At 41.7% G+C, this 22,621-nt stretch overlaps 2 protein-coding genes across 5 annotated transcripts in view; one reads left to right on the top strand and one right to left on the bottom strand.

The window, feature by feature from the left end:
- The window catches only part of c10h16orf46 (chromosome 10 C16orf46 homolog), an 11,239-nt gene extending 7,182 nt beyond the window's left edge, over positions 1-4,057 (top strand). For 2 of the 4 annotated variants that reach the window (XM_069902122.1, XM_069902120.1), the window contains exon 4: positions 3,873-4,057. In XM_069902122.1, the coding sequence (XP_069758223.1) occupies positions 3,873-3,905 (33 nt within the window). In that variant the 3' untranslated portion in view covers positions 3,906-4,057. Of the gene's footprint in view, positions 1-1,357; positions 3,817-3,872 lie in introns of those variants that run through there. The other 2 variants (XM_069902121.1, XM_069902119.1) reach the window with 1 other exon arrangement.
- On the bottom strand, positions 3,388-22,621 carry atmin (ATM interactor). Its single transcript, XM_069902118.1, has 4 exons — positions 22,360-22,621; positions 17,547-17,675; positions 15,808-16,007; positions 3,388-10,275 (listed from the first exon to the last, which is right to left on the bottom strand). Exons 1-4 carry the CDS (start codon positions 22,609-22,611, stop codon positions 8,475-8,477), a joined length of 2,382 nt encoding a protein of 793 aa, XP_069758219.1. The 5' UTR covers positions 22,612-22,621; the 3' UTR covers positions 3,388-8,474.

The following is a 22,621-nucleotide window of genomic DNA, read 5'->3' as shown; positions in this document are numbered from 1 at the left end:
ACCCTCAGTAGCAATCTCTATATTGGCACAGAGACTGTTATAGTTTTATACAGTATTTACTTCTCCTTGCCTTTCTGTCATAGGTCCCCTAGTTACTGAGATCTTTTGTAGCCCTTCCCCTTTCCTGGAACTGAGTAACCAATGCATGACCAAAACTTCAGGGTGTGTAATGGTGTGACTAAGTCTCTGGCTACAGAAAATTAGCAGCCTGGCAATAATGACAATGTAATTAGAGAGCAGCAAGGATATATTTGGGCAAGGTACAATCTCCCTGTGTTATAAATCTTCCTATAAATAATTCTGTAAAAGTTAACCCAGTTACATTTCATTTGTAGACCTTAAATATTGCTGAAATTATGATTTTGGTAATGCATACGGGTCCTTGCTGCAATTTTATTTCAGCCTGATGTGAACTGAATCTTTAAAATTTCACTTTTTTATAGTCCGAGCCTGATTGAAATTCTTCTCATCTCCCTTCAGATTCAATTGACCCTTTCACAGATGTTCTGTTCTCCAGAACAGATTGCCATTTATCTCAAGAGAGCAGAAGAAATGATAGATATTAGCCACCCCAAATCTTGATGCAAAGCAGTTGGTAAAAAGGGGCTGAGAAGGAAATTTTGTTTACCTGGAAGAATCCAGAATAATGGGACAAAATCTCAGTATTAGTATCCCTGAAAAGACTAGCAGGAAGCCTTTCTCCATACTGTTTGAAATGCTCCAAAAAGTTGCTCATGGCACATCACTTTAGAATTACAAAGCTGAGATTCATACAAGATTAGATGGATATTAATGGTTCACAGCAGCAGAATGAGGATCCATTTGGTATAATGGTGGAATAAGCTACAAGGCAGCGGTGCATCTATATTCCTACACAAGCTTTAGCAGTTACAAGATGAAGAGTGAGATAGGGAGAATATTTGCTTAATGTGAATGAACATCTGTTTTCCCGCCTCCCCCAACCACAAAATGTCAATCCTGACACAGAGGCCCTAATTGCCTTCAACAGCTTCTTTGATGGCTTGGGTTTTATAATTAATGACATCACGGTAATGCTTGAAATCAGAAATAAAAATTGAAAATGATGGAATACTCAGCAACTCAAGCAGCATCTGTGAAGCGAACCATTAACAGATGGTGATTTTTTTTAAAAACAGCACCTAGATCTAGAAAATATATTCTACAAATTAATCTTCTAACTTATCAAGAAAAAAATACATGATCCTGGAGGTTGAATTCTCCCTTAATTGTTACATTACCTGTCACCCTCACCTTTAATTTCCTGATTTGTCCCTCGTCCAGTGTTATGACTCTATTTCCATGGCCTTTAATTAACTCCTCCCCCTCTTCCTTTCAGATCTGCAGTGTTTTTGGCACTTCCTGTATTTATTCCATGGTGCGTACTTAATGATCCCACCATCGGTGTGATGGACTTCTCTTTCTCTTGCTATTCAAATTAATACTTAGCATTGAGCAGCCACTATATCATCAAGCTGCATCAGCAGTCAAATCTGAGGGAAAGCCAGAAAAAAAAATTACAATTTTGCAGTCTGTGAAATATATTGTGAAATAAAGTAGATGTTTACAAAACAAACATTTACAATTGTTTTGAAATTATTGGGAATTACAAACCAAACACCAAAGTTTAACAATTTATTTTGACCAAAAAGCTTAGCCACTATGGCCTTTAAAAAAATTTTCAATAGCAATGGTATCTAAATAACTATCTTAGTATCTTATTAATCACCAATTTTCCATAATTGCAGCCTGTGGAGTAGTATTTTAAGGTGCCAACTCATTTTAACAAGCATATGTAGGAATAGTAAAGTTGATTATAATGATGTCAAATGATAATAGTTTTGCTCTCATTTTGTGTTCAAAATCTGGACTAGCGTATTTATATTTCCAATTTCCCAAAGTCAATGTACTCCATAATTGGGTGGCATTGTTCTGCAAACCATGTCTGTAAACATATTCTTCTAACAGTAGATGGAGTTTCCTAGGTTTTGTTGCCTTGAGGCTTCCTTTTAGGCCAGTCTCCTTACAAGTACTGTTATCAATGTTTTATCATTCTTGCATCTTACCATTCCTCAGAAGGGAAAAAAACAAATAATTTTTATGACCAAGCTTTTAGTTATCCGTCCTCTTATCTAACATGGATGTGTCAACTTTTCTCATTATTTCACAGCCCTCAAGTTTTGCTTTATGAAAGTTATTGCTCCAAAACTGGCACCCACCGATTGTTTAACATACTCAGAAGGTCATCAGTCTTGATATGACTTTTAAACATTTACTACCATAAAAGTAACTTCAGTGAGCTTCACAATTATAAATGTATTGAAGGGAATCCAGACATTGGAGTAAGATATGTATTATTAAAAAGTTTCCTTCACAAATTGTAAAATTGATGATTAAAAGCCATTTACCTGAAACAAACACTTTTTACTCTCCACGGATGCTCCCTGACCTGTGCACCTCAACTTCCAAATTTTGTGTCAAGGGTCTTGTGAAGGATTGAAGTGGAACCACAGTCTGAAGGAATTTTTCACCTCAAGAATATTGGCAAGAGATACCTGTAGAATCCCTCAAAAATAAATCTTCTGGCTGACTTTGCATAAAGATTTTCATAATCTTTTTAATCAATGTCTCAGTCCATATAAACTCTTTTGTGTAAAGTTGAAGGCCAATTCAGGCAGATGTTATGAGCCATGTTTTTTTTTCCCCAACCTTCGAGCACAAGTGTAAATCTCAGTGAAAAGAGCAAATGTCATTGGGGAAATGTAGAAAAAGGTATTTAAAATCTAGTCAGATGGCATTTTCTAGTTTTATTTTATTAACACACGCAACCTATCGACAAAGACCATTTTTTTTGGTAACAGCCAAAAGGCCTTACAGCAAATTTGGTGTTTCTAATCAAGAGTTGTGTAGAAACAGCCCCTTCAGCACACCTCCCTTACATTAATCCCATTTGCCTGCATTAATATACTTCTATACCTTCCCTTTATTTTCTAACTGCTCGTGCAGTATTTATAGTGGATTATTTCATCTCCTCTAGCAAACACCAATTTTAACCACTCGAAACCAAAACTTACCCAAGTTGCCCTTTAAGTCTCTTAGATCTCGCTTCTTGCTCTTGATATACACCATGAGAAAAAAATTACAATCAACACCTCATATTATCTCTATCAGCTCACCGGTGAGTATTGTTCACAGAAAACTGCATGGATTTAACCAAAATGTGCAGTTATTTGCTCCCTTCAGAAAGCAAGTAATTGACACTGGATTCAATTATTGAAACAATTTGCCAAATACACTTTAATATGTGAAGACAAACTAACCAAATAATGACATTGTTCATATTGAAGAAATTGAAATTTATTTTGTGCAACTTTGCAAAATTCTAACCAGCATGTGTTTAACAAAATAGTCACTAACATTATACACCAGCAAATAATTTAATGTGCAAAATTTCAGCTAACTGGAGTACAAATCTTGTGACATTTTAACATTATTCTAGCAAAACCTAAAGAAATTCTCACGCACAATGACAAAATAAAATATATATACAAATCTTCATGACTTCACATGCATTAATACAATTTTCTGTTGTTATACATAAGATAATACTGTAATTCTTTACATTTTCAAATAAATAGATGTTATCGAAATGTGTATTTAACTGCTGCATTGAGCAGGTTTTTAATCCATGAAATGTCTCAGTCACATCAACCCTTTTGTGTTATGCTGAAGGCCAATTCAGGCAGATGTTATGAGCTATGCTTTTTTTTCCCAGGATGTGTCAAATTAAAGATAAAATTAATTCAAAAAATGACCTGATGTTCTTTATGCTAATACTACTCTTTCCCTTCCAGAGAACATCAACCCTATTACACAGATGCCAGTAACTTTCCACAACCTTGACCAGGTTGCACACGTTAGTATCTGAAGATTAACTACCAAGCCATTTCAACTGGAGCATCTGGGCTGCAAACAGCAAACCAAAGAATATTAGAATTATAATGCCACATAATTTGAAACTTAACAAATGTTAAACAAATGATTGGTTTAATTTTTTTTTACAACATAACCACATTTACCTCCATTCATCAAAGAACAGTGAACTGGCTCAATGCCCTGTCACAAGTAGAAAGAGATTGTGAATGGGACCAATACAGAGGCTGTTACAAGTTGAAATAGTGATTTGTTGTTAATAAGTTAAGGTAATTTCATGCAGCAAGCTACTTATCAACCTGAAATAAATATCACAGTGAAAGTCAATGTCAATAGGATAGCTCACTTTAGTTGCCCATTTAAAGAAAAAGGGCCTTCAAGCAAGGAATCCTAATACATTCTCCCCAAAAGTAGTCACAGGGCACTTAATACATACAGAATGCACAAAGTAAAATGAGCTGCATTTACTAAGTATATACTACTATTTACTTTAACCATCATGGTTTTTGCAAGACCGCTACAAAAATATGAAAAAATAAACACCATATAATCTCTCTTCTATTCATTAAACTTAACATAGGAGTGATCCATTTCAATAATGGGTGAATATTAGTGAGGACTAATCCAGGTGACAATGCCAAGTTATAGTCCTTTTATTAGGTCTTGGAATCTAATAATGCAGAGGTCAAATAAAATGAAATAAGACATAGGAGCAGATATAGGTGATTCAGTTCATCAAGTCTGCCCCACCAATGAATCCAAGTATTTTGTGTTGAACTACCTGTTAATTATAATGAGGCTTCTATAGCAACAAAGAGTGGTAATTGATCAATGTGCCTAAACTTGGAAAACAAACAATTTCTCTCTAGTTGCATTGGAGTTTCAACCAATTATGGCTGAAAGAGACATTACTGGACTGGGGGAGAAAATCAAAGTCTGACTGCTATCTTCATTTTCAGCCACATTATACAAAATTAACACTAGTGGCTACACATTTAACACTGGCACTGATAGTAATTAAGGCAAAGTATCATTAGGGTCATTGGAACGATGCACTGACACATTAGAGGTGGATGAACAGATTACTCTCACACAGAGTTAAATGATTGCGGCATAACTCTAAAAAGTAGATGAACAGAGGTCTTGGATCTTGGACATGGGTATTTCACTAAGTTCTGTCTAGAAGAACCAAAACACCAATTGGACACAAGAGAATGGAAGTGGTTTTAGAAAATGTTTTGGGCATCAAAAGATCCTTGCTACACAAGCAAACATTAACATTTTAAATGGGCAAGCTCAATCAGTGATGCACTCTACAATGAGACACAGCAGTGTAGGACAACTACATGGTGACCATGGGCTACATGGTTTTTGATCCAAGTGTGAATGCTTTGCTAGCGTAACAAGTGGCACTCACATCAATCGGATACAGCTTCATGATGTGAGAAAAAAGCAAAATTCAGAAAGGAAAATATTATAGGATAAGTGCAATATAGAAAGCCAGCACATCATCACAGTTTCAACGAAACTAAGAGACGAAGCTTCCAAAATTAAGCTGACATTCCCACTTGAAATATGATTTGGACCGTAATCCAAGATTGACCTGGCTACTGGCTTCTAGCCCACAGAGGTAAATGGCCAATTCTAAGTATCATTTCCCCCATCACTGCTCTACTCTCCACGTCCCATTACTTTCATAAATATAACTTCAAAATGGCCCCTTGGCAGGTTTCCTACGCCTCATGGCTTTTGAAGTGCCTTCAAAGTCGAGCTACGTTATTTATGGACAGTGTTTACATAAACAAATTTAATCCTTAAATTGAGACATGGCAACCAAATACATGGAACCACAGCTCCACTGAGAAACCAGTTTTATAGCTCACAAATGGATCCCCGACTTCATTGTGTTTATTGATTCCTTCTCAACTGATTGAACCAAGGGAATTCAATACTTTTATGGTAATTTGTTTCACCAATCCTGATGAAAAAATAGACTTTTACTAATTCATAGCTATCAATTCAGGCAGATGCTCTTTTCCAGAAGTGCTCCTGGTTATACTCAGGCTCTAAGTTTGTTGGTAGTACCAGAAAATATCACTTTTCAAAGGATTCTAAATGGGAAAGAAGCATCCATCTAAGGGTGTAGGATACACATGTGTACATCTGGAAGATTAAATACTCTTTCCTGGAATTCTGGCGAAAAAATATTTAGTTACAAGATTTAACAAGCGTAACAGGTTTCTTCTACAATTAGTATCAGAAATATCCATCAGCAATCCAGCGAGCACATTGTGATACATATTATTTGAGCAAGGCTTGAAAGGACCTCATGACATTCAAACAGGTGCTAAATATGATAATACACTGCAAGACTAAATTTAGAACACCCAAGCTTCCCATACTATCCAACCTTCATATTCTCCACAAATGCACATGAACTTTGATGGCATTAACTTACAGGTATCTCACCCTTGACTTGCATCAGATAGAAGCATTTCTTTAAGCATGGATGATTAGACATACCAAATGTAATTATGTCTTCAAAGTTGTGCTTTGCATTAATATTGTGGGTGAAAATTTTTTGAATAATTGCGATCTACTTTAATAAAACTGGAAGCTGCATTAATGCTTGGATCCTCAGATAAGAATTTCCTATGGCAGGGAGGACAGTTAAACACAGTTTAATTATGTTGCTTCAAGTCTGTCAGCTACATTGCATATACAGGTACAAAAAAGTCTTGTTCATTTTATCCTGTTAAAAATACAAGCCAGATATAATAGAGTAGAAAATAACAACATTGTCATGTGAAATGGTGGTGACTTTTAAACATACTGGTTGTGAAACCCAAGTTTTACAATGCTATTGGCCACGAGATTAAAATATTCCTGTAAATGAATAACACAAGACCCAATGCTGTAGTGAATGACAGAAAAGCTACACCTGCTGCCTCCTGCAGCAATAATAGGAGGATCGAGCTCATTAGTCAAGTGTCTTAAAAGAGCAGGTATTTCATTTTATTTAAAGAGATAATCTGATCTTTAATTGAGTTGGGCAAGAGTAACTATTAACCTGCATGAATTAGTCTTGTTGCAATGATGGACATTAACTTATGTTCAACTGAAAAAAATGCAGGTACTGTCAATCTGAACTGAAAACGGAAACGGCTGGAAACAATCAGCACGTCAGGGAGCATCTGATGAAGAAACAGTTACCTTCTATGTGCAAAACCTTTCATCAGAACAGTTTCAGTTACAGAAGTAGGACCATGTTGTGAACGAAATTTTTAAAAGGTATTAAAAAAAACAAAAAAAATGGAATATATCTGATAGGGCAAGACTAAACGATTTAACGAGGCAGTCAGAGACAGACTAATCTTCCAAATGTGATCTGCCTTTAAATTCCTCATTAAATTATTTGGTATTGCCTTAACAGAGATTTTCAAAATATACCTCACCCCTATCCTCTATGCACCAAAAATTAACTTTCTCCCTTTCTAGTCCTAACAAGGGTCTCTGATCCAAAATGTTAATGTTTCTCTTTCCAGACTTCCAGATACTGCCAGACTTACTGAGCATTTTGTTTTCACGTGTGCCAGTTTCCTTCCAAAGTGTAACCAATACTCAGTCAGCTGTTTGACATTTCAGTGTAAAACTAAATGTTTGACTCGCAATCACTTTCAAAATTCAATCAGCAGATTGCACTCTTCGATGGGTAGTGTCTAGAGTTCTGCCACATTTGGAGTTCCCCAAAAAACCAGCTTCAAAGTAGAGACCAATTGGGCCTGGCTCCAATCGGGATGTCCAATCCTCCAAGACTGTCCTGGAGTCCACTATTATAACTGACTCATGAGTAACCTAGGTTCAAAATCTTCAGAGCAACATTAAAGGGGAAACAAAGCCTTTAAAACAAATTCTCTTAATGGGTTAACTTATCGACTCAGCACGACAGCAGTGGAGAAAGTGTCGTTAGACTGGACAGAATGCAGAAAATGTAGTTGTGGTGCCAAATTGGCAATAATGTACTTTCTTACCCAAAAACCTGTTCTTCAAAGCTTGGAAGGGGTCACACATGTAAACTAACCCCTTAACAATGTTGCCAGATGCTCATGAAACGAAGCCACCAAGCAGTTAAGTCAGAGGAAGCGTCATACAAGAGAAATTGTACCGGTGAAATATATTGGCATCAGAGTACGGTACATACTGCCTTTCATTTGATTGTGCGATTGCCCCATGAAACATGCAAATTCGAATGGTGTGCCCAATGAAGGCACTCAGAGGAAAGCAAAACAAGTAAATTGGATAGGAGAAATGAAAGCTATGTTTCACCAGTTTACAATGGTGAATTTTCAAAAGTCACAAGAAAATATGTGGAGCCCCTCTCCCCACCAAGGGGAAGAAAGACCCCATACCTCCATCAATTTAAATATCAGGGTTATTTTTGTTTGCCAGTTTCAGTGAAAATTGCATTCCCGGAAGACGGCACAGTAACATGAAATTCCTACCCTCTGTAGTCTTTACACCTTTTAACTGGTGCTTTTATCAGCAGTTTCAAACAAGGAAACAAGTTCATCACACGTCTGTGTCTCAACTGAACTGAAATGGCATTCCATGGTGTTCCATGCCATGTCAGCCAAGAGAAAGTCATCCATTACAGTCTGGGTTTCGTTGCTAGTGAAAAAAAGATTGCCAAGGTTTTCAAAGGAACTGTTGGTTGTCTGAGTTTGAGCCGAGTTCAATTGAACCTGGCTCTCAGCAGTATTACTAAAACTGCTAGCAGGCAAATCCTCGGTTTGGGTTTCTGTCCCAGAAGATTCTGTATTTAGGGAGAAATTGGACGGTTTCAAAATGCCATCTAGGGGTAGATGTGGACTATTGTCCAATAAGAAAGTGAAGTCTGTTTGAGTCTGTGTGTCAAACATTTCTAGTCCTAAATAACTGGCCTGTCCCCGGTTGTATACCTGGGAAGGATGATCTGAAAACAAAAAGTCTGTCTGAGTTTCAATATCCAAAGATTCCAATGCAGTTTCTGCCTGTAGAGTACCAAATTCATTTTCTTCAGTCTGGGTCTGTATGTTGCTTGCGGATAAAAATTCTTCAATGTCAAAGTCAATGCCCGTATTCTGCGACTGGCTGCCCGCCATACTCTCCCCAGAGGCGTTGCTAACATCAGATACAAGACCACGATGTTCTAATGAATGATCTTCTATGCTTGCTGACAAGATATTTTCCAAGTCATTAAAAAGGTTAATTGTCTGAGTTTGATTGTCTGTCATTGGGTTCTGTTGAAGTAAAGTGGATTGAATATGAAACTCAACAGCTGATTTACTAGAGTTCTGTAGAAGAGCATCATTGGTTGTATGGGATAGTGTTTGGTCCATGCCCATTGCTTCCCGGGCGATCGTTTGAGTCTGCCTGCACACACTGCAAGATGGAACTAAAGAATGATTAAAAATCTCTTCAGGATTATTTGCATTAATTAGTGTTTGAATCACAGGCTCTTTCTCTTGACCAGAATTAACCAAAGTTTGTGTTTTCCTGGAAACACTACACAATGGAAAATAGGACTGGCCAAAGGCATCTGTCTGAGCACTTATTGACGTGGTGATTTTGGTGTCTGGTTCAAATGTTTGGGTTTGAACATTTACAGGTAACAACACCTGAGCCCCAAAACTTAGATCAGTTTGTGCACAAGCTGACGCAGTGCTCTCTGAGGCCCCAAACATGGTTAGAGGTTCTGGTGCTGTGCTCTGTGCCAGGTACGATACATCTGTCTGAACATTCATGGAACTATATTTGTCCTTGTGACCCAGGTCTCCAAGATTGCTGGGAAAACCTGAATCCATGTTGACTTGTACTGCAGTGCTGACAGGTTCAACCATCATGAGGCTGGGCACCTTTGTCATGGGCAAGTCACTTTTTAAATTCAATGCTTTTGTCTCCAAAGTTGGTATCAGAGTTCCCACTGATGTTGGTAAAGCATGCATTGTGTTCACAACAGATCCTTGATTGTCAACTGCAACAACAATGGACTTGACAGAATTATCCATGGCCATGCCTGAAGATAAAAGAACTGGTAAAGTTGTTAAGTGCATTACAGGAAGTTTGACGAATGTAGCTTTGGGCTTTGGTAACAACAATTTCTGTATTTGTTTTACAGGAGCGGGGGTCTGCTTATTGCTGATGTCTCCATGCGAGTGTTCAACGTAGCTTCCTCTGTTCATTTCCATCGACTCTTGGGCCATTTGGGTTTCCTGCTTTTTTGCAATGCTGCTCAAATGATTCTGATTTAACCATTCGCTTTTCTTTTTCTTGCGCGGTGGTTCGCTAGACGGTAGATAGACAAGTTTTAGTCCATTAGAATTCAGTGATAAAATCACATAAAATACCAGTTATCTTTTATGTTTAGTAATGGTACATTTTCTAGCAAGGAATCCATTTATCATTTATTGGCCTGAAAATGTACAATTTCTATCTTTTATCAGTGAATCATCAATCAAATAACAAAGCAAATAACAACAACATTTTCTTTAAACCCTGATCAAATGCAACATTTACACCCAAGCAATTTGCTAACTGTGAATCAATCAGGACAGAACCACAGTTATCATTTGTATCCAATGGTCAATTACAATGTCCAGAGAATCCTGGGGAAGAAAATTACTCCTGGCTTAATGCTTTACCTTTACATCTCTAGCCAACCATTCCCCTCTAGCATAGCATCTTTTAGAAGGAAAAGGATATTTAGGATCAGTACTGTATTAATTTATTAGAACACAAGACTGAAGAAATATGTGTCAATGGGTAGATTTAAAACAAAATTTAACAGAAGAATCAAATAAAATTCTGACAAGGAATAAACAGGCACTGACTTAATCCCAGCTTGAATGAAACTTGTCAATGTCAAATGTCCTGCGATTCCAATGTTATTTGGTTAACTTATTGCCTTCACCAACTCAATGAAAGTGGAAAATCTAAATCCAGATTTGACAACATGAGGGGAGAAAGCTGCAGGGGGACAGGCAGCAATTGGTAGCAGTGAAGAAAGGAAATCTTGAAGTCTGACATACATGACAAGTATCTGATATTCCTTGTGTCTCAAAATTGACGGGTTCAGAAAAGGTATAGAGGACGAAGACAGTAGGGATTTTGTCTTTAATTGTCAAAAAAAAATTGCATCAAATATAACAGCAAGCTTATACTAAAATCCATTACCACACCAAATACAATGTTTTCAAGGGAGATAGTTTCTCCAGATTGCCTGCTTGTTATTCTGTTATCTATGCTCATTCTCCATGCTACTCCGTCATGATACTGCAAAGCCCAAGAGAATGAAAACATTTCTGACTGCAATATATTCCTTCACAAAATGGAATCCAAGGATTTTTGTTCAAAATTCAATAATGGTCAAAAAATAGTCCTTTCAATTCTTTCATTTAATTGACAGAATTCACAGATTAAACACAAGGACCAGTTGACAGAATACAAAACTATTTTTCTTTTATGCTTGTCTTTAAGCCATGAAAAATGAACTAACCCTCAACGTAATATTCGTTATTTATTTTTAAAAAAGGGAAAAAAACGAATGTTCAAACCTACATTTACCACATTAATTCAGATACATCATAAATCATATGATTAATCAGTTTCCTATTGTACTGGATTTGCAACTAAAGAACAGAGCATATGGAAAGGATGCTTGAGATCTCGAGCTTGAACCAGGCAGAGCAACAAAGTCCAGGAGGAAACATCTAACAGAAATAGATGCATAGCCTGGCTAGAGCAAAAGTGCAGTGACAAAGAAGGAGAAATCCCTGTGTCATCATTCAAAGTATAGTAAAACCCCCATTATCTGGCAATCAACAGGAAACTTAAAAAAAGAGGAAATATATTTTTTAAAATTAAAATAAGAAAAATAAATATTCTCTGAAGCAATACACAGCTCCTCGAGAGAAAACATTTAGACAGCAGAGCGCCCTGATTGTGCCCTGACCAAGCAGCTGTTTTAATAAAGTTGCATTTGAATAAAACGGCAGCGGTGTTGGTTGGTGCCACTTGTCACTGGGGCAACTCTCCCAAAGCGCCTCCTTACTCCTGCCTGGTTAGAGTTTTACTCCATTATAAAGTACATTAGTAAGGCTCTATCTGTAAACATGGAGGGAGGGGGATGGGGGTAATTATGATAGTGACATGGTTAGCACTGTTACAGCGCTCGTAAATGGAGTTCGTATTTAAAGGAAGGTGTGCTGAGGGTCTTATCATGCACTTGAGTGGAGGCGAGTCAGGTTATCAGCGCGGGGAAGGTGTGTCGAGGGTCTGACTGAGACATTTGCTTGGAGGAGAGTCAGATTGTACCAAGGGTCTGACTAAGATAAAAGGATGAAGACCCAGTTGATGGGAGAGTTGCCGAGTATATCTTTATTAGTATTAGGTATATTAGTAAAGCTTTACCTGTAAACTCGAGGAGGGCAGGTTAATTATGATGGCAGCACGGTGAGCACAACACTGTTACAGCACCAGTATCTGGGGTTAGAGTTTAAATTTTGTATGTTGGAGGAATTACTTGATTAAAATGAACTTTACATAATTAAAGACTAGAATACTGATTTTTTTTTCAAATTACTTTACATTTTGCACTGTCTTTTGTCTTTCAAAAAAGTATATTCTTAAGGGAGATGTATTAGTTAGACATTGCAATAGTGAGTCACAAACAACTGGAAAATTCGCATTTCTGGCATCCGTGGTCCTTGTTGGTACCGGATAATGGGGATTTTATTGTAATAGGTACTATAATGGTGAATCAATTTGCATTTTTAGGCTAAATTGAGCTAGTGCTTTGCACTCAACCTCTGGCAATCCTGTGATCACATTGTACATTTGTTGCCCCACCCAACAAAATGATTTTCTGGTGTTACCAATACTACCCTTCAGGTAGGTGTCACAGACAGGAATTACACGCAAGGCATTGCCTCCTAAAGCAACCTCCCCCTCGTCTACCACAATGGTTCTTTTAACAGCCCAATGATCAGAAACATTTCGAAAATGTTTGAAAGGATAGCTAAAAAGTAAAAGAATTCAGCGATAAACATATTTAAATGAGGCAATTAAATTAAAATATGAACATTATAATAATTAAATAAAATACTTTTTGATCTAGGGCAACAGCTCTTCAAATATATGGGACCATGCAATGAATACCAGCTGAAGTAAAGCTGGAGGGGCCAAGTATGGATGAATTGTGACCAAGTTCCTTACCTGGACTTTTGAGAAATTTCAGCTTCAGTGTTTCCTTTTTTTTTTAATAGATAGTGTTTTGCAGAATTTACAGGAAAAGGGTCAAGGTCTTTTGAATGCTGTTGTTGAGTAAATTAAAGACTGTAATCAATTGGATAATAAGGAATTCAAGGAATCTTGGGTTCAGGCAAGATTGTGAAGGAAGAGGATTAGCTACTATTTGTGCAGAGACCATGCGGAGCTTAACGGTGGATTTGGAAGTCAAGCATCTAACCTCTTGTCTGTTCCTCACAAGCGTCGTGAAAGTTTTCAGGAATTGGCTGACCTGTTTACTGCTGTGGAACTGATGGCCATTGACTTCTTCCATGTGCCTCTGCAGAATAATTAAACCCCCAGTGATGAAAACAATCTTTTCTTCCCCATTGGTGTTCAAGTGGAACCATTCAATCTCTGGCATCAAATTGCCAGAACTGCTTCTTCGTGACACAATCTGCACTCCAATTTCAGATCAATGATGGGAAAGGAACATAAAAATGATCTGAATTTGTTTGGTTCTTTCTGAAGTGACTCCCAGTCTAACTAAAATATATAGCTCTTTGAGATGTCCAAAGTGATTAATCGGGCTTCCACACAAATCAACTTCTGCATGGAGGCAGTCTTGAAATCTGCTGCTTTGCAGCCTGCTGCCAACTCAACACAGCTCTGTTTAAAGAACACAAGGAATAGCAGCAAGCTACCCAAGATCTCAAGGGTACTCTGTCATTAAATAGCAGCTAAATCTCTTTCTGTTGACAATCCCAACCTATCCAAAATCTCCAAATCCAATTTATTAGATTACTATCCAAAATTCCAAACATAGCCTTAAAGGTTTTCAACAACTAAGCAGAAAAATTGAATTGTAAGAGTAAAGAACTTTCATCTCATTGTTAAATAACAAATCTTATCTGCATTAACAGATTATCTAGACTCGAGGTAGAGGAATTGTATAATTAACACGTTTGTAAAATATGCAATCAAAAAATCCCTTCAGGAAATAATTTTTTAATGAACTATTCTCAAAACCATAAAATGTATTTTAATAAAGGAATTTCTTAATCAAGAGCACCAAACGGAAGCCCTTAACTATGGCTGGACACTGATCTTGCAATCCAGAAATATCTGCATGTATGGCTTGAGCTAAATGGAGCCCACAAGTTCCATGACAATTTGAATTAAAGCTCACCTGCATTTCCTCAAACTTCCTTAGACCCAAATGATTCAAAATGATTGATGTCCAAGTGGTGACCAAGGCACTCCAGGTTTAGTAGGGAATAGGGAAGTACATGAGAAGTGAGACTGAAAGTTGGGGTAAGAAAGGAAAGAGGGAAACAGATTTTGATTTTTTTAAAATCCAGATGTGTTTCTCATTGGTTTCACTATTGGCCATCATTGTGTATATGAGTGGTGGCACCTTGTTAGTGTCCAGATTTAAGTCTGTAGATTTGTGTAGGTGGATGGGAATGTCACTTTATGCCCAGAAGGAATCTTGATTTATGGCTGAGCAGAACTTTCTTGTCAAAGCAGTTTCTTGTTTCTGTGTACGAGGACATGAATTCCAAAGCAACATATACCTGATGCAAGTTCCAAAAGAAATTTCTCCCTTAATCAATGTTCTTGTTCCTCCTCGTGTAGACACTTTATGGTCTTTTTTTGGTCAAAATGTTCAAGGAAAATGGCATAAGCAGCCATTTGAGATTGGAGGAGACAACACCAATGTTTTTTTTCCCACCCCAAGTAATTTATGACAAATAGTATGCTGAAAACATTGATTGACCTGCACATATGTACCAAGAGTCAGCACATCCAGGAGCATCAGACCTACTGAATCTTTGTCGTCTTTCAGAAAGCAATCTAATTACACACTGAAAATAATGTGGCATAGATTTCTCTCACAGGCAAGTGTGATTTCTAATCTGGCACCTCCTAAAGAGAGATTTTATCTTGTGGATGGAGCTTCTCTTCAGCACAAATTCTCAGAGCTGGAGAGATTGAAGCAGCAGTCCGAGAAATGTTCTAACTGCTAGCTTAAAAAAAAAAGCAACATAAAAATTCAACCATGCCCATGAGATGAAGAAAAAACCTGGTAAAAGGAGGGAATGGCACTTCACATCAGGACAATTCATTTCTAGGTCATAGACATTGTTCAGCACTAATTTTGTGTTAATTTTTTTTTAGAAAGTTAAATGTTTAATCTTTCTTTACATTTTTACCATGAAATATTTTGTGGAAAGTTGAAATTATGATAATGTACATTATGCCTTCAAAGGCACAGCATCACCATCAACTTTGGAATACTGTATTTAGTTGGGCCACATGGTGTCAGTGTTGGAATGAGAGAGTCAGCACTGACCCATCAATAAAACTCCTTTCAGCCAATACAAGTTACAGAACCTTGTCTGTTGTTTATCAGCAAGGAATATTGTCATTAGATCTCCATGGTAATTTTTAAAAAATCCAATAAAATATTTGACAAATTTAAATGCATGATACAATAGGGCATATGACTTGCTACACCAAAAGTAATACAAAGAAAGATGTGCGAACATTTTCATCTGTCTGGGATTGTCCAAAATACCATTCGCTTACCGATGTTCTGCAGGGATTTCATGTCCAGTTCTGTAAGCATGAGACAACAGTGCTGGTCTGCTGGCATAAGGACAGCCGCAAGTGCACTTGAAAATCCGCCCACAGTCCTCAGCATGCCGCTTTAAGTCCCATTCTGTACCATACGAATGACTACATTTATCACACTTGTGCTTCTTTTCAGCATGAATTTTCATAAAGTGCTGGAGAGCAAGAAAATGGCAAACAGGAGTTAAGCTACAACATTTAAACAGCCTTCACCAAACAAGCCTTCACTCTTGTCTCTGGTCTTCACCATTCTCAGTCTCCTTGTAAGCTCTTCATCTTCCACTGCCTACTCTGCTGGCTGTAACTTCACCTTCACCAAGTCCTTATGACCAAATCATCCTTGAGCTCTCCATTTTTATTCTGATACAACAATGCTGTAATGTTAAAATTCTCACCTTTATGTTCATAACGTTCCATGGTCTCAACCCTGTCTATCTCAGTGTACACCTTTATAAACTCGTTTTATAATCCTTGGAGGACCATGAGATTGGTGTCTTTGTATCTATTACTTTAATACACGATTATGGTATCAGTTGACTAAGCTGGGAACACCTCATTTCCCCACTTATCTCTTTCATTAAGGCATTTATACAACCATCAACCACCGCTTTGGTCATTAATTATTATCATCTTGTGTGGCTCTCAGTTCCAAATTCCATTGGCTTTCTTATGAAGATGTTAAAATTACTATGCACAGAATTACAAACTACATTATAGAAAACACTGAACAAACATCAGGTTCTCTTCAGAAACGAGCATGAGTGGTGATTCCAAGTCTGCAGATGCCCATCTTATCCCAGAACAAGGGTTCAAGAAATTTTCCTATTCACACCCATGCAAGGTATCTGCTTTCACCTTTCATTTCCCCTCTTCCTGACTCCATAAAAATCATTAAAATGCAGATGAAGCTTAAATGCTTTTATAAAGAAAAATCTGGCCTAAATTTAGCTTTTTCCGGGACATCTATAATCGTGATAAGAACTTTCAAGTTCATATATTTAAAAATTCCATTCAACCAATAGAAACAATTAAAAAAACTGAAACAGAGAAACATGAAAGCTGCAGTCTTGGAATTTTGAATGGATAAAGAACCTTCATCAAACAGCATCTATAGCGAGAAATGGTCTTTCAACATCAAGTCCAAACCCTTTATCAACTAAGATAAAACAGGTAATAAATATTATATGTATAAAGGGAGAAAGAAGCTGGGGGAGGAGTCCAGAGGCAATAGGACAGCAGATGGGAGAGGTCAAGGAGGAAACCACGAGGAAGGAAAAGGGTAAGAAATGGACACAATGAAATCAGATGGGGTGGGGGAATACTTAAAACTTGAAAATTCACTGCTCATGCTGTTAGGTTTAAAGCTGTCCATAAAGAATATGATGTCTTGTTCTTCAAGTTTAGTTTGACCTCATTCTGACATTGGATGAGGCTAAGGACAGACATGTCATTGACATGTTGGAGAAGTTGGGGTTGGCTACGGGAAGCTCCGGTTTAGACTCACAAAAGTGCATAGGTGTTCAGCCAAGCAGTCACCCAATCTGTGTTTAGCTCACCAGTGCAGACGAAGCCACATTGGATACAGCAAAGGCAACAAATTAGGATAGACCACATGCATGCAAATTTCTGTTGATTCCTTTGGCAACATACACAAATTACATCTAAAAATAGAATTGTGGTATTGCTCTCCTCACCTGTTTAACAAGGGCAAATTGAGAAAATGGTCTGTTCGGTCCTCTTGGACAACCTTCAATGGGACAGCAGTATAATTTCTGAACAGAGGATTTCAAATCTTTCCTCACAGTTGGATTAACACTGCAATCCTATAATTATACACAAATGCAAATAAATAATAGAACTTCAAGTGAAATACAAGGAATAGAAATCAAAATAAAATTGCAAATACTGACCAGGTAGTATGCGAACAAAGAAATGATCTTTCACCCGGAAGGAATAAGATTAAAAGATACAGATAAAAGAGGGTGGTGGAGGAGGGAAGAAGAAATGGGTAAGGTATGTAGTAAAAGGCAGGACAATTAAATCACAAAAAGTCACCAAGCTCTCAAACATTCATTATGGATTAACAGCAATTTCAATTTATTATAATGGATTGGCTGCTAACAGTGGACTTTCCTCTAGAGTTGGAAGAACCAAGTGACTGGTGTGAAGAATATCTACTCACAATGAACATGACCCAATCCCAAAGTAGTCCTTGGCTCCTGCACTGTTGCAAAGAAATACAATTATATCAAAAGGAACATCTTTTAAACATATTGCAGCATTCTTAACTCAAAATTTCAGATAATGATTTTACTATTTTCATATACATCGCCTTAAGACCCATCTCATTTCTTTACCTGCCCAAACACTATCCTCCTTTTGCTTTTTTGCGGAAACTGCCAAAATGTTTGGCCTGGAAGTCAGCCTGAAGAAAACTGAGGTCCTCCATCAGCCAGCTCCCCACCATGACTACCAGCCCCCCCACATCTCCATCAGGCACACAAAACTCAAAACGGTCAACCAGTTTACCTATCTCGGCTGCACCATTTCATCGGATGCAAGGATCGACAACGAGATAGACAACAGACTCGCCAAGGCAAATAGCACCTTTGGAAGACTACACAAAAGAGTCTGGAAAAACAACCAACTGAAAAACCTCACAAAGATTAGCGTATACAGAGCCGTTGTCATACCCACACTCCTGTTCGGCTCCGAATCATGGGTCCTCTACTGGCATCACCTACGGCTCCTAGAACGCTTCCACCAGCGTTGTCTCCGCTCCATCCTCAACATTCATTGGAGTTACTTCATCCCTAACATCGAAGTACTCGAGATGGCAGAGGCCGACAGCATCGAATCCACGCTGCCGAAGATCCAACTGCGCTGGGTAGGTCACGTCTCCAGAATGGAGGGCTATCGCCTTCCCAAGATCGTGTTATATGGCGAGCTCTCCACTGGCCACCGTGACAGAGGTACACCAAAGAAGAGGTACAAGGACTGCCTAAAGAAATCTCTTGGCGCCTGCCACATTGACCACCGCCAGTGGGCTGATATCACCTCCAACCGTGCATCTTGGTGCCTCACAGTTCGGCGGGCAGCAACCTCCTTTGAAGAAGACCGCAGAGCCCACCTCACTGACAAAAGACAAAGGAGGAAACACCCAACCCCAACCAACCAATTTTCCCCTGCAACCGTGTCTGCCAGTCCCGCATCGGACTTGTCAGCCACAAACGAGCCTGCAGCTGACGTGGACATTTACCCCTCCATAAATCTTCGTCCGCGAAGCCAAGCCAAAGAGAAGAGAGTGTACGTAATTTAATCTCTCCAGTATATGTCTTATATTTTCTTTTCTGTCCCCTTTCACTGCATATTAAAAGTTGATTAAACTTTTTGTTCTAATTCTGCTAAAGCCATTGACTCATATTCCCAATGCAAGAAAAATCAACATTTAAGATCTCAAGAATCCCAAAAAAACAATTTTCACGAGCCACTGTCATCCCCATGCTTTTGAAGCCATAAAGCGTCTTACAGTGGGAAATTAAAAATGACTGCAGAAATATGAAATAAAAACATGAAAAGCTAGAAAATCTCACTAAGTCAGGGAGCATCTGTTGAAGGAGAAATGGACTTGATATTTCAGGGTCAAAGACCTTTCATCTAAGTGTCTACTACCAGAAATATTAACTCAGCTTCTCTTTCCACAGATGCTGCCTGACCTGCTGAGTGTTTCCAGCATTTTCTATTTTTATTTCGCTGCTTGATCACTCAATTACCCTGAAGTCCACCATAATTAGTGCTGGTGAATAGACTCTCGATTTCTCTTCCAGAGGCAGGGATGGCTTGATTAGAATGCCCTTGCATAACCAGGGGCACAATTAAATTAGAAATGCAATGCAATTAGAAATCACCATCCCTCAAAAGGAAAACAAATAGCTCAGCAGGTTCCCGAAGACAAAAGTCAACAGAAAAGATCTAAGTTACAAACCAGTACTGGGTAGAAAAACACAATTAAGAGTGCCCTCCACAATTAATAGCATCATTGCATAGTATGGTAGCTGCAAAGCATCAGACCAGATATCAGAGGATCATTAAATCAGCCGAGATGATCACTAGTTTCTTCCTTTCCTCTATTGACAACATTCATCAGGAGTGTTGCTAAAACAGGGTTCAAAGAATTAGAGAGTCCCTGCCATCCATCACTCAGTATCTTTCACCCACTACCATGAAGGAAGCACATTAAAAATCAGGACTACCAGTCTGGAAAACACAGTACAACTCCGATTATCTGAAATCGGATATCTGAAATAATAATTTATCCAAAATTTTTTTGGAACAGAACTGAAAGGGGATGTCAGGTGGCAATGGACCTCGGGCTCCCAAGCAGGAGAGGGATCCTCGGCCTCTTGGCACAAGTTGTGCCTCGATGGGAAAGTGTCAGTGATCGGCAGTAGCCAGTATTTTTTTGGTGAGAATTAAACTTTTTTTTAATGCTTAAAAAGCCTTGGCTGATTGTTTGTTGTTGTATAAATGCTATTACAAGTGATTTGCTGGTGCTAATGGGCTGTTTTATTTTTTAAAAAGTTTATCTGAAATGGGTCCAGTCCTGACCATTTGGAGTTGTACTGTATTTTCTTCCCACCTGCTGTGAGATTGATGAATGGTATTCTATAACCTTGAGGGGGAAGGGAGGGGGAAGGGAGGGGAAGGGAGGGGGAAGGGAGGGGGAAGGGAGGGGGAAGGGAGGGGGAAGGGAGGGGGAAGGGAGGGGAAGGGAGGGGGAAGGGAGGGGAAGGGAGGGGGAAGGGAGTGGGGAGGGGGAAGGGAGTGGGGAGGGGGAAGGGAGTGGGGAGGGGGAAGGGAGTGGGGAGGGGGAAGGGAGTGGGGAGGGGGAAGGGAGGGGGAAGGGAGTGGGGAGGGGGAAGGGAGTGGGGAGGGGGAAGGGAGTGGGGAGGGGGAAGGGAGTGGGGAGAGGGGAAGGGAGTGGGGAGGGGGGAAGGGAGGGGGAGGGGGAAGGGAGGGGGAGGGGGTGGGGGGGAGGGGGAAGGGAGGGGGGAGGGAGGGGGAAGGGAGGGGGGAGGGAGGGGGTGGGGGGAGGGGGAAGGGAGGGGGTGGGGGGAGGGGGAAGGGAGGGGGTGGGGGGAGGGGGAAGGGAGGGGGTGGGGGGAGGGGGAAGGGAGGGGGTGGGGGGAGGGGGAAGGGAGGGGGTGGGGGGAGGGGGAAGGGAGGGGGTGGGGGGAGGGGGAAGGGAGGGGGTGGGGGGAGGGGGAAGGGAGGGGGTGGGGGGAGGGGGAAGGGAGGGGGTGGGGGGAGGGGGAAGGGAGGGGGTGGGGGGAGGGGGAAGGGAGGGGGTGGGGGGAGGGGGAAGGGAGGGGGTGGGGGGAGGGGGAAGGGAGGGGGAGGAGGGGAAGGAAGGGGGAGGGGGAAGGGAGGGGGTGGGGGGAGGGGGAAGGGAGGGGGTGGGGGGAGGGGGTGGGGGGAGGGGGAAGGGAGGGGGTGGGGGGAGGGGGAAGGGAGGGGGTGGGGGGAGGGGGAAGGGAGGGGGTGGGGGGAGGGGGAAGGGAGGGGGTGGGGGGAGGGAGGGGAAGGAAGGGGGACGGGGGGAAGGGAGAGGGGAGGGGGTGGGGGGGAGGGAGGGGTGGGGGGGAGGGAGGGGTGGGGGGGGAGGGGAGGGGGAGAGGGGAGAGGAAGGGAGTGTGGAAGGGAGGGGGAAGGGCAGGGAGAAGGGGGGGGAGGGGGAGGGGGAAGGGGGGGAGGGGGAGGGGGAAGGGGAAGGGGGGGAGGGGGAAGGGGGGAGGGGGAGGGGGAAGGGAGGGGGAGGGGGAAGGGAGGGGGGAGGGAGGGGGAGGGGGGAGGGAGGGGGAGGGGGGAGGGAGGGGGGAAGGGAGGGGGAGAGGGGGGAGATGGAGGGGGAGAGGGGGGAGGGGAGGGGGGAGAGGGGGGGGAGGGGGAGGGGAGGGGGAGAGGGGAGAGGGGGGAGGGGGGGAGGGAGGGGGAGAGGGGGAGGGGAGGGGGGAGAGGGGGGAGGGGGAGAGGGAGGGGGAGGGGGGAGAGGGGGAGGGGGAGAGGGGGGGAGTGGGAGAGGGGGAGGGTGGGAGGGGGAGGGGGAGAGGGGGAGGGGGAGGGGGGAGGGGGAGGGGGGGGAGGGGGAGAGGGGAGGGGGGAGGGGGAGGGGGAGAGGGGAGGGGGGGAGAGGGGGGAGGGGGAGGGGGAGAGGGAGGGGGGAGGGGGAGAGGGGGGAGGGGGAGGGGGGGAGGGGGAGAGGGGGAGGGGGGGAGGGGGGGGAGGGGGAGGGGGGGGAGGGGGAGGGGGAGAGGGGGAGGGGGAGAGGGGGGAGGGGGGGAGAGGGGGGAGGGGGGGAGAGGGGGGAGGGGGGGAGGGGGAGAGGGGGGAGGGGGGGGAGGGGGAGAGGGGGGGAGGGGGAGGGGGAGGGGGAGGGGGGGGGAGGGGGAGGGGGAGGGGGAGGGGGGGGGAGGGGGAGGGGGGGGCCAGCGCCTTGTGCGAACCCACCTGCACCCTGTGGGATTTGACCAGGTGCATCCCCAGGGCCGGTGGGTTGGGGAGGATCTTGCCGCATCCCGTCACCGTGCACAGGATATTCGTCCTCACTTCTCGGCTGAGCTCGGACACCGACGGCCTGATGAGCTGGAAGGCCGGGACATCTGCCGCCGTCGCCGGGGGTCCCTGCGGCCTCTCACCCGCCGCCGGGGGCTGCGACGAATCGCCGCTCTCCCGGCCGCTGCAGGCACACGTTGCCGCCATCTTGCCGCAC

Source organism: Narcine bancroftii, chromosome 10, assembly GCF_036971445.1.
Source record: "Narcine bancroftii isolate sNarBan1 chromosome 10, sNarBan1.hap1, whole genome shotgun sequence".
In the NCBI taxonomy this organism is placed as follows: Eukaryota; Metazoa; Chordata; class Chondrichthyes; order Torpediniformes; family Narcinidae; genus Narcine; species Narcine bancroftii.
The sequence above is the reverse complement of the archived record's forward strand: the minus strand, read 5'-3'. Positions and strand labels throughout refer to the sequence as shown.